The sequence below is a fragment of the Ambystoma mexicanum genome, chromosome 4q (assembly GCF_040938575.1).
Source record: "Ambystoma mexicanum isolate Mex_15411 chromosome 4q, UKY_AmexF1_1, whole genome shotgun sequence".
In the NCBI taxonomy this organism is placed as follows: Eukaryota; Metazoa; Chordata; class Amphibia; order Caudata; family Ambystomatidae; genus Ambystoma; species Ambystoma mexicanum.
The window spans coordinates 1,273,156,333-1,273,169,057 of NC_090928.1; the positions used below are offsets into that span (position 1 = coordinate 1,273,156,333).

A 12,725-nucleotide genomic window follows, 5' to 3' on the forward strand; every position below is an offset into this window, starting at 1 on the left:
ATGCAGCGCTGCAGCGATCGGAGCGAAATGCTTTTAAAAATGATGTCTTCCTTTTCAGGATCGTCGGTGAGATGTCTCCGTGGTGCAGGTTTAGCAGGTAAGGCCTTCTTCCTCTCCAATTCTCTTCTTATCCCCCTTTGCAGGTGTCCCAGGATGCTGACGGGCGTGGCTGAAGTCCAGAAGCAGGAGCAGACACGGTGAGCGTCCAGCTGCTCAGTGCAGAACAACGCGAAGCACGTGCGGCTGTTCGGGTGGGGTTTAAATAGCTTTGGAAGAAGTTCCAGGTATGTATCCTTCCCCGACCACACCCGGGTGGAAAGTAGTCTCACAGGTAAAGTAGTCCCATTCAGGCCTCAAGAGGGCCTGGATGTAGCAGCATGGTCTGCATCAGGTAAGTGCACATAAAAACACTTGAACACATGTCCAGCTTTATGAGCCTGGCGCCTAAGGCGCCAGGACTGGGGTCCAACATGAGCCTGGCGCCAGGACTGCGTCCAAAGGGCCCCACCTTGGGCCCGCTGGAACTTCCCTGGGGGGAATGATGCCTGCCTCTGGGGTTGCTGGGTCGGACCTGGCTCCTTGGAGGTAGGCATCATGACAATTAAGGCAATGAGTGTATCTTGCAAGAGATAACAAACTTTAATACTTACAAAGATGAGGATTGGGGGGAATGGCAGAAGACTCTGCCATTCTGACCAGCATTCTGTCTTCCATGGCTGCCTCCCAGGTACTGAAGACTGGTGCTGGGCCTGGGACTTAAATACTCTTGACTTGGTTACTGGATACAGTCCTTCTTGCCTGTCAATGGGATTCTGCAAAGTCTTCCTTTCTTCATCATCAGCAATTCCTGGCAGCCATGCTCCTTAACATAGGAATACCTTACATAGACACACACACTGCAGCCTTGCAGATTTTTACATACTTTGAGGACTAGCCCCCAGTAAAAACTAAACATTTTTATAACTAATTTTCATTCATACTCCACACATCTTACTCATATTTTTATGTGGTCCTACAATCTCTTTTAAACCTGATTTCATAATTCTGTATGTCGTGCATTGACTCTGTAAACTCCTATTCTCAGTCTGCATGGGCTTTTGATGAACAAGAACAGCTGCTCAGCCACTTTATATGCTCTGAGAGAGCTAGCCTCGGTGACGCAATGTCTGTAGTCTACTTTTAGCACAAGCTGCATTCCTTCTGGCAGAGAGCCTGCTTTGAGATTTGATTTTATAACTACACAGAATAACATTTATACGTGTTTTCAACAAATGGTTATTTGCACCTTATATTTTAAATACTACCTATCTTTATTTAGTGACTGGCCACGCCTGTGTGTGATTATTTTTGCATGAAAAAAGCTTTCTCAGTGCTATAGTGCTTAGAGAAGTCTTGCCTAATTGTAAAGCACTTGAGGGGTGCAAGAAGGCGCTCCGCCCCAACACTGTCTTCTTCTAATGTCTCTTCCAATGGATGCAGATAATTGACATTCGCAGCAGGTACCCGATGGCCTACAATCCACAGAGTTCTTAAAAGGTTGCTTCACCTCCCCATCTCTGGTGTTGCAGTCTCAGCGGGGTCGTGCACCCTCTTCTTCTGTTTAGTCTAGATTAGCTCTTTCCACATCTCATTACCTCTTACTGCACAATTGTCTTTGGCATCAAGTCTTGTGAGCAGATGGATTTGTGTTTGTGGTTGGCAATGACAACTAGAGAAGGATACCTTTGTGTACTGAGTGTATCTTGGACTTCTTTCCTTTCGCCTCTTTGATGTGACCGTAACCACCCTGCCGCAGTCTTGTTTTTTCTTATCCAATCTGGTCCCGCCTATAGTCGACGTGGCCTGCTGGAATCTTCAGAGTCTTGCTATATATGCCCTGTTCTTCCTTATTCTCTCTTTTACTACTCGACCATCACTTTTCTCCAATCACCACCTTACTCAGATGTGACTGTTTCTGAGTCACCCATGTGGCCTGATGTCAACACCTCCACCTGGGGTCAGGGTTCAGGGTTCTGCCAACCCCTCCACTCTCCTGTCTTCTACTACCTGTTTCCTACACCTGGGTCCTGAAGTTTTCTATTCCTCCCAGACACGTCCTCTTTCAGGTGTATCCACCTTGGTCACACTCTTAAGTGCTACTCGCTACACCTTCTCCTATCTCTTCTCTTCTCCTGCCACATCCTTTATATCTTTCTTTACTCCCACTTCCTCCATTCATCCACTCTCAAGGTCTGTTATCTCCTCTTCTTTACTCCCACTGCCTTTTTCTACCCATTCATCTTTTATGCCATCTTCCTCTGTCCACTTTTCTTTTCTCATGTTACCATCTTTTGTGCTCTACGTCTGGCCTTTCCCATACTCTGGTTAGGTTCACAGAATGCACTGGGACATACCTTAGCTAAGGGGCTGGACAAAGCCTGTATCTGGCATTTCCGCCATCTTGTTTCTCTGACTCTTCATGAGGCTGCCGTCAATGAGCTGAGGGGCTGTGATGTTTCCAGCGTGAGAATTACAGGCTGGAAACATGTTGGGTAAGCGTTCTATAGTCTCATTCACAGGTAGTATTGTGAGTGATACTTTGTTGACCCCAGCACAAGATTTTGTTTCTGGGGAATACTTATGGTGCAACTCTGCTTCCAGAATGTGTTTTTCCAACGGATGTATACTAATTGACCTTTTCACAATTGACCTTGGGAGAATTGGCCTAATTCAAAAGGTCAATTAGGACATATATGCGGGGGAAAACCCCCCGCAAACACCCACCCAATCCAAAAACACCTGCAACTCCCATCCAATCCCCTTATATTATTTATAATCCAAAACCAACCCAATACATATATAAAATAACTAAAATAATATAAAGGTCAATTGTGCAGAAGGTCAATTAGGACCACTATAATTAGGTCAATTAGGACAAAAGGTCAATTGTAAAAGATCAATTTGGTAATACCTTCCAAACACACCTCATTTGATGTGCTGTGTCAACCGACAACAGATGCATTGTACGCTTTACCTTTGTTGATAGCACAGAAGGGGTTTCCACTAAAGGGAAATCTCTTTTTGGTTTGGGAGATTTAGGTCTAGCTAGGACAAGCTTTTAGACTCTCTCAATAGGAAAGGAGGACACTTTTCCTTCACCTGCAAATGATTTTCAGGGTTTAAGATGTCAGTGTTGGGCTGCCTTAACAGGTCTGTGTGGTGGTGAGGGACTGTACCCATGGGACTGGCCTATGGCGGGACCAGACCCCTGGGACTGACCTGTGGTGAAACAACATGAATGTTACCTACCATGTGCTGTGGACTAGGGCAAAGCAACCAGGAGAGGCTCTCCAAACCTCCCCCAGGTCCAACATCCACTGACTCAAAGTGGCACCTGGCCCCCTGAGTCACTGCCCTGGCGAATCCCAGAATCAGCCAGAGGACTTCCTCACAGACCTACTTCATTACCACATTGTAATTGTTTATTCATTTATAGTGCGCTCCGGGTGCACCAGACGCGTGGGCGTATAAATCATCCCCAATCCTGCCCAAGTACAGAAGTGGCGGACTGAAATGACAGATTCACAGCGTAACTCTCACCCAGTGCAAGGTCTCTCGTCTTCACCACTCATTCAAAAATACCCATTGCCAAGCAGCAGCAGCATGGCATGAGCATGCACTCCAAAACTAAGGCAAGCCTTCCTTTCTGCTGGAGGTTCTGACCAGTTGTCAGAGGCTTGGCCCTCTCCTACCTGGAGCGTGGCAATTCCCTACTAGCAGGAGTCCCAGATGCAACCTTCAATCCTCTGAAAGCCACCCAGCAGGGTGCAACCCATCTAATCACAGGAATTCACAAAAACTGGCCACCTCAATCCTATACTTCAGGAAGGACCTGCAAATCCTACCCTATAAAGAACATCTACCAATCGGTCACCATAAACCTATCCCCCCCCTAATCGTCCAGCTCATACCAGCCACTATCCTATCCCGCCCCCTATCAGTGCCTCCACTAAGTACAGCGTGTTACTGCTTCCCAGCGAGGTTTGCGCTTCATTTACATTCAGCAAGGTGGCTGGCGTGTTCCCTGGCCTCCGCAGGGAACCACTTGCCCGTCACTGCATGATCATCGAGTTGAGCACCCTAACATTTCAGAGAGGCTTTGTGACCTCTGTCAACTGTGGCCAAGGTTGCCGAAAGACTCTTGTTACCAAGTTGTCTTGGTGGGACGACCATAGAAGATCCTGTGACACTGCAGCTTGCTGAAACCCATGGGGACCAATGCAGACCGAAGAGCAAGATCTCAGACTGTTAGTGGACATTGCAGACCTCGAACCTCAGGTATTTCCTGTTCTTGGAATGGATCAGCAATTAAGATAAAAGGTTCAGTGACCCCATCTAGACCTGTAGATTGAGGGCCTGGAGAATCTGGGCCAGGGTGACCCCTTTAAGCCTGTTCAACGGCTTCAGATTCAGGATGGGACACAGCTCATCAGTCTTCCTCACCATCAAAACATAGTGGAAATACAACTCCTTCCGTCTCCCCAAGTTTAATTGGGGCCATAGTCAGGAAATAATATTTCGAGCAGGAGGGCAACTGTAGGCAGGGAGGCAAAGAAGGGGACTTCTCTGGGGGGCAATGGAGGAAGCGAAGAAAGCAAACCTTGGAAGCAACAACTAAGGCGAAGGTGTCAAGGGTTGTGGTCATAAAATCTGGAATAAACATGGTCAGCCCACGGACTCAGTGGCGAAGAACAGACCAAGTTCAAATTAAAAGTGTTTTGGACCTGGGGAGGAATAGGGGAGCGTTGAAGCAAAGGTTTGCTCATGGGGCCATCACTACCTTGGCAGAGGAAGCATCTTTGATGTTACATAACAGAATACCACCTCCAAAGCATACAAGGTGTAGGACCGAAACGACTGTCCTCTGGTGGAAGGCTTCTTGGCCACCAGCCCCAGAGCCTTGCAAGTAGCTTTGGATGCATTGGTGCAATAATAAAGGGCATTTTAGGTAGTTTAGCCAGCACATCATGCACAAAATGAAATGTATGCATGCAGGAGTGCCATGCGAGTTCATTTCCCGAGCCCATATGGTGGGCCGCGCAAACCCGAATGCCTAAGCCAGACCGTAGGATTATCTAGCAGCCACCTTACCCTTGTTAACCAGCTCAGAGAATCCCACCCTCATATCGGGGACTTGTTGTCACCTGCTTCCTTCACTACATCCGAGAGGATGTGGGAGTACCTTGCCAGGGTGTAGGATGCCTTAATAGCCTGCAGGGCCAGGTTGCCAGAGGTAAAACTGTGTACAAAATGCTTCCGGCTTCTTAGGCTCGCATTAGAGGCCTGACCCCCAGCCACACCAGAGTGAGGTGGGTGGGGAGGAAACCCAGGTCAGATGGGGTTGGTGGTGCTTCTTTGACAGATCCTTGTGAATGTTTGGATTTGAGAACTGATAGGGTCTGAAATATTAGCACTGAGAGCCCGGGGGCAGAAGCGTCTCTTAAGAGGGGGAAGAGGGACTTGCTCCAAAATGTGGAGCTGGCACCAATTGGCAAAAATCCCAAAGCCGAAGTGCCTGGCACCAGGGCTCTGATGTCGGCAGGCAAACGGAGTCTGTTTCCAGGAGGCTGTACCAAGCTCATAAGCATGCGATTACTGACAAAAAAGGGTACCTCTGCCAAGCTAAACCACTGGTGACGGGGTATACGCCACCAGGGCCTTTGTGAAATGGTCTGCCTGTGATGAGTTCTGAATTCGTTGGTGATGTCTACAACCAAAGAAGTCAGAACTCCCAATGTAACTCCAGACAATTATTCGCTATTCTCCGTGAGCTTGAATCACCTGCCCCCTCTCCTGACCATTCCACCAAAGATGTACAATTGTGGTCTAATGTACAAAATGCTTTAGCCAATACAATCTCCCTACTGCAAAACAAAACAGAACTAAAAAAATTAAACTCAACATCGATATGCCCTTGTATACTATACCTCCTGCCACTGAATGATATAATGCATGCAAATTCACATTCATGCCTGTGTTCATACAGGAAACTATCAACATCATCAAAGGTCTCAAACCATTGAGATGCAAAGGCAACACCTGTCCTGCAACTCCGATAAAAGAATGTGCCAACGAACTAGCACTTGTGCTTTGCCATATCAGCGCAATAAGAATCTGCAGCACATTGCGGATAGCGCTCCGTAATGACTATTAGACCTTTCACAGAAAGGCCACATGTGGCCTATGCTGAGCAGCCCACATTGGCTGCCTATCACAGAGCCCTCTACTGTATGCATTGGACTCCAGCCCATGTACCAACACACGCATTACCCAACACAGATACCCGTTTTGTAGAGCAAATATCTTAACTCTTCCCAGGGTCAGAAGCTCTCAGTTCAAATAATACATCCATGAAACTAGTAGACATTTGAGAAATGAAAGGCCATCTGGTGACTGGAAGAGACATTCAAATGTGCCTCTTCTCCTAACTGACTGTTAAGATAAAACGGCCGAGAGAGGTCTGTTAAACTTTCTACAGTGAAATGTCAGAGAAAATAGTGCAATAGTGCAATGTCTTGCATAATGCTAAGTATCTGTCAGTACCATAAAATGAACAGACGAAGCATTTGCATGCTCCACACTCCTCTTCATTCTCAATAGGTGTTAGTACCATAACTGCATGCTGCACCTCCTTTTCTTGCGCCATAACTGCCTGCTGCACCTCCTTTTCTTGCGCCATAACTGCCTGCTGTACCTCCTTTTCTTGTGCCATAACTGCATGCTGCACCTCCTTTTCTTGCGCCATAACTGCCTGCTGCACCTCCTTTTCTTGCGCCATAACTGCCTGCTGTACCTCCTTTTCTTGCGCCATAACTGCATGCTGCACCTCCTTTTCTTGCGCCATAACTGCCTGCTGCACCTCCTTTTCTTGCGCCATAACTGCCTGCTGTACCTCCTTTTCTTGTGCCATAACTGCATGCTGCACCTCCTTTTCTTGCGCCATAACTGCCTGCTGCACCTCCTTTTCTTGCGCCATAACTGCCTGCTGTACCTCCTTTTCTTGCGCCATAACTGCATGCTGCACCTCCTTTTCTTGCGCCATAACTGCCTGCTGCACCTCCTTTTCTTGCGCCATAACTGCCTGCTGTACCTCCTTTTCTTGTGCCATAACTGCATGGTGCACCTCCTTTTCTTGCGCCATAACTGCCTGCTGCACCTCCTTTTCTTGCGCCATAACTGCATGCTGCACCTCCTTTTCTTGCGCCATAACTGCCTGCTGCACCTCCTTTTCGTGCGCCATAACTGCCTGCTGTACCTCCTTTTCTTGTGCCATAACTGCCTGCTGCAGCTCCTTTACTTGCGCCATAACTGCCTGCTGCAGCTCCTTTTCTTGCGCCATAACTGCCTGCTGCATCTCCTGCTCACATGCCATAACTGCATGCTGCCCCTCCTGCTCATGCGCCATAACTGCATGCTGCACCTCCTGCTCACATGCCATAACTGCCTGCTGTACCTCCTTTTCTTGCGCCATAACTGCCTGCTGCACCTCCTTTTCTTGCGCCATAACTGCCTGCTGTACCTCCTTTTCTTATGCCATAACTGCCTGCTGCAGCCCCTTTTCTTGCGCCATAACTGCCTGCTGCACCTCCTTCTTACAAGCCATAACTGCATGCTGCACCTCCTTCTTACAAGCCATAACTGCATGCTGTCCCTCCTGCTCATGCGCCATAAGTGCATGCTACACTGCCTGCTCATGTACCTTAACTGCATGCTGCACCTCCTGCTCACATGCCATAACTGCCTGCTGCACCTCCTTTTCTTGTGCCATAACTGCCTGCTGCAGCTCCTTTTCTTGCGCCATAACTGCCTGCTGCACCTCTTTCTCACAAGCCATAACTGCATGCTGCACCTCCTGTGCACATGCCATAACTGCATTCTGTCCCTCCTGCTCATGCCATAAGTGCATGCTACACTGCCTGCTCATGTACCTTAACTGCATGCTGCATCTCCTGCTCACATGCCATAACTGCCTGCTGCACCTCCTGCTCGCATGCCATAACTGCATTCTGCCCCTCCTGCTCATGCGCCATAACTGCATGCTGCACCTCCGGCTCATGTGCCAAAACTGCATGTTGCACAGCCTGCTCATGTGCCATAACTGCATGCTGCACCTCCTGCTCACATGCCATAATTGCCTGCTGCACCTCTGGCTCATGTGCCATAACTGCATGCTGCACCTCCTGCTCACATGCCATAACTGCCTGCTGCACCTCTGGCTCATGTGTCATAACTGCATGCTGCACCTCCTGCTCACATGCCATAACTGCCTGCTGCACCTCTGGTTCATGTGCCATAACTGCATGCTGCACCTCTGGGTCATGTGCCAAAACTGCATGTTGCACAGCCTGCTCATGTGCCATAACTGCATGCTGCACCTCCTGCTCATGTGCCATAACTGCATGCTGCACCTCCTCCTCACGTACCCAGTTTCAGGATCATAGTACAACCTGTGGATGTCCCTTTTAACTCCACTCTTGTTCACAATCAGTAAATGCTAGTACCATGACACGCATGAATGCTGTACCTTGCCCACTGCAGTTGTGCTCAAAAGTGTGCCATACATCATTTACCTGTCCTTACCTGTTCCACTCCTGCTTACTAGTTGGTAACACATTGCTCAACTGTCTTTCCATGTTCCGCTCCTGAGGACATCGCTCACCGGTCCTTGCCGGGTCGATTCCTATTTACGCGCTTGTCGCACAATGCTTGGCTGCTCCACTCTTGACATGTCGATCTCACAATGCTTGCCTGCCTTTGGCCACTCCACCGCTGCTCACAAACTCGTCTCACACTTCATCCCACCTGGCACACTCACGTCACATCGCTCACCTGTCCTTGCCACTCGCTGATGCTGATCAGGATGATGCTTTCAGGAAGCTGCTCGTCAGACACCAGGATCTGATTTAGCTGATCGTAGACAGACTTTCGTGGGACCTAAATATATAAAGGAGAGTGTAAAATGGTGCTGGTGTGCATAGCATGATGTGTAAATGCTCTTCAGAAGATCCCTGGCTAAACAGTTTAAAGGTGGTTCACAATATGCCAAACAAAGGCCTCTTATAAGATTTGAGAATGTACACAGGGCTATGACTGTTGGGTCATCCCATTAATGGGTATGAGGTCTAGAAGTGGTTTGTGTGATGCTGTCTAGAAGAGAGTTTTGAATGTAGGGACAGGCAAAGCAGATAAGGTGTCCCTTCTGTAAAGTGCTATCAAGTAGCAGAGCAGAAGTGTGGTGTGCTGTAGAGGGGTGATCTTTTGGCCATAGGGACAGATAGCAGATGTGGGCTCCCTTATGTGGTGTTCCGCTCCAGGATTACTCTCTGGATGTCCAGGCTTAGAGATGTAAGATAATGGTTGTGTGGCTGAGGTCATGAGACTGATGGTGACGCAGGGTTTTGACACTGCAGGAAGACTGACAGTTGGATCAGGGGATACATAGGAATGTGATATTATCATTCCAGAAGGGTGATGCATGAGGGGTAGAGAGGATGGACACAACTTCTATATGAAGCAGCCCAAAGCCTGGATGTGAAGAAGCAAACAGGTGAAGGTGAGGCGGCTCTGCGTAGCGCCTGGACCACGAGCAGAGTTGCAGGTGCAAAGCCTTCAGTGGGATCTTCCCTAGACTATGACTTGATGAATAACTTGCACTCACCTGATTGTTCTGCCGGGAATCAGGAGAGCTTTCACTTTCCAAGCTGCTTCCACGATCATTTTGAGTTTTGGAGGACTGGCGATCCTTCATAGACGTACTCCGAGGCCTTCGCAGCTGCTTATGCTCCATCTTGCTGTAAGAGGAGAGAAGCCTCATGTCAAATTACACTGGGAATAATCAGGACCCAAACATAGCAATGGGCAACTTACAAACAAGGTGCAGGACTGGTGGACATGTTTTGACTTGATTGTATAAAAGGGCCGGATTTAGGTATTGGGCATGCTTCCAAGCGATAGGGTACATTTCAGCTGTGCCCACTCCGATTGCACAGAACATTCTTGACCACTACAAGAAACCAACAGTGGTACGAAGAGGACAGAGAAAATGGGAGACATTGAACCATAGATGGAGATTACCAATGTAAAATGAAGACACACGGTTCAAGGAACCTAACACCTGGTATTTAAACCATGTTCATCTGGATTGTATCTTTTTCCAGTACAAATTTTTTTTTGCTGCTATAATGTGCAGATTAATATGGAGTCTGAGATAAATTGCACACATCACATCCCCATTCGTTGGATGGAGTATGATCTTATATTGACAAAACTTCTGCTTCAGTTGGTAACAGGCACCCGCTAGAACGTAAGGGCTCCATCATGGCCTGCAAAGAGATGTGATGGGTAATTGCCAAATCAGTAATGCAAAGGGGTGAGAGTATTATTGGCTCGGAGTAAGTTTTGAGCAAGATTCATGTGAGCACTGAACAAGATCCTAGCAAAGAACCCTTCTGTAAAACATTAGAGGACGCAAATGGTTTTAGAAGATGGTCCTTCCGCTTTTCACTCCCTGAGGTTGGCCTTTCTTGAAAGAAGAAAATTCATGCAAATAACAGATCTGCCTAATGCAGAAGATCCACTCTAAGATGTGTGTCCACTTTACACGTGATCTCAGATGCCTGGGAGAGCAGAATAGCAGAAGACAAGCTTTCAAGCTCATGATATGGTACATGATGCTGGCACACCTGGGGAGACACTATTAGGACATAGAAAATGGATGGATGAAATGTCTGTAGGTTCTTGGGTGGTGTGAGTAAAGGACTACAGAATGTTTGAGTTAGTCCAGGTGACCAGGTTCAGCGACAGGCATTGTGATGCTGGCCTGGGGTGGAGAGAGGAGAATCCCGTGGCCAACCCCACCATGACCGTATCAAGAGGCATGGAGTCACCACAGGGCGTCGCCTGACAGTTCTATCCCTTTAATGGAGCCTGTTATGAGAGAATCTTGCTTTTATACTGTTATCCTTACTGAACACTCCATTCCATATGTCAGAGGGACATTACAAGCAAGTAAGTAAGTGGGAATACTTAATACAGATCCAAGAGAAGCTTCCCCTGGAGGCATGCTGGACCATGCGTGAGACAGTTAGTTTCTCATGTACGCACCAATAGAAGAGAGCAGTTCCCGAGAGCAGGCAGCTCCTGTGCACTCTGCTCTCCTCACACATGTGCAAGAATTTAAACTTGAACCTCAGAACAACCAGAGAATGGTTGGGACCCGAACAGAGACAGGAACATAAGAGGATAGCCACCCACAATACATAATGTACCAACACGCTCATATGACGACAGTTAGGCCAAGGAAAGCTGCAATTTTGGGCGAGGGCCCTGTACAAGGGGAAATGTTGGTTCACAAAATTGTGGGTGTTTTCAGACGGAGTGCATTTGGCGTAGGTTGCAGGAGAGAGCAGACTATACGTTGGAGAGAGTGGGGAGAGTGGAAAGAAGGAGATGTGGAAAATCAGACATTGTATGGAGGAGTGTGAGAAGAGAATGAGGAGGAGGTTAACAAAAGAGGAGGGTAAGAATAAGGAAGGATGGTGACTAGAGATGGGTGGAGAAGGGAGAGAAGAGAGGAAAGGAGGAGAGGAGGAGGGGGTGATCAGAGGGACAGAGAAAAACCATCAGTGAACAACAGGTGACTAGAGTGAAGGGCATGCCTGGCTCAAGGAGCATTAAGTTTGTCAAGGGGAAAATGGCAAACTCTTAAACTAACTAGAGGGAGTCTGAGATGGACGTAGGAAATGCACATGACAAAACCTCAAGGAGGTGCAGAGGAAACCAAGAGCTAGTGAGGAGAAAAGGGAATAGGAGAAGGCCTGAAGTACAAGCACGGGCATCACAGAGGCATGGGAGAGTGGACCGGTGAGCACCAGAGCCATGACCCTGAGTCAGGGAGATCGAAAGAGTCACAATGAAAAGCCACCAGGAAGTAGCAAGTGTGCTCTGGTTTTCTGGGACCTCTCCCCCTTGCTGAAAAGCAGACTTCGGTTCCAGGTCTGACACTGTCTCCACTGACCAGAAAACAGAAGAGGAGGTCTTCCCACTGTACTCAGGCTACTAAAGGAAAAGTCTAGAAAACAGGAAATTGAAGAAAGACTTCACACAGACGGAGTAAGTAACAGAGTGGCAGGAACTCCCCATAGGAAGTGAAATTTGAGTTCATTCTTTTTCTTCCTTCTGTCAATACTTCAAAAATCCCAAGAAATCCAGTTGAACTTAAATTCCTGTATTGTATCTTTTGTGGGAAACACTCTTCTTTCTGACAGCGCTTATCTGGAATGACAATTTCCAAGGACATCATGATTCCCAGCTGTTAGGAAACTGATTATTGTTCCCCGGTAGTTAACTGCTAATATCACCCATCCCTCCCAATTTCTTGGAATTCACCATCTCTCTGATGTCTTTGTCACACATGAGGCCTGCATTGACTGCAGTGGCAGTATTTACTTCCAAGTTCCTGCATAGGGTGGTCCTCTTTACTTCTGAATTCCTAACTAGAGTGGCCATCAACAGCATACTTCTCTGGAGTCAGGTGTGCATTACAGCAACATGTATGTACGATTGGAGACAATGCTGCTCACTCCAGGGTGCAATGATGCGGCAGCTTTTCACATAGATCTTGTGAATACAGTTTAGAAAGGTCTGCTGGTGGTGAAAATATATAACCCACCTTCCAAAGGATTTAT

General features: G+C 47.7%; 1 protein-coding gene across 2 annotated transcripts in view; it reads right to left on the bottom strand.

Moving 5' to 3' along the window:
- Positions 1-12,725, bottom strand: part of LOC138468364 (phosphofurin acidic cluster sorting protein 2-like) — a 1,643,699-nt gene that overhangs the window by 484,226 nt on the left and 1,146,748 nt on the right. For both annotated transcript variants that reach the window (XM_069608896.1, XM_069608897.1), the window contains exons 13-14: positions 9,698-9,830; positions 8,869-8,973 (exon numbers count right to left, since the gene is read on the bottom strand). In XM_069608896.1, the coding sequence (XP_069464997.1) occupies positions 8,869-8,973; positions 9,698-9,830 (238 nt within the window). The remainder of the gene's footprint in view (positions 1-8,868; positions 8,974-9,697; positions 9,831-12,725) is intronic.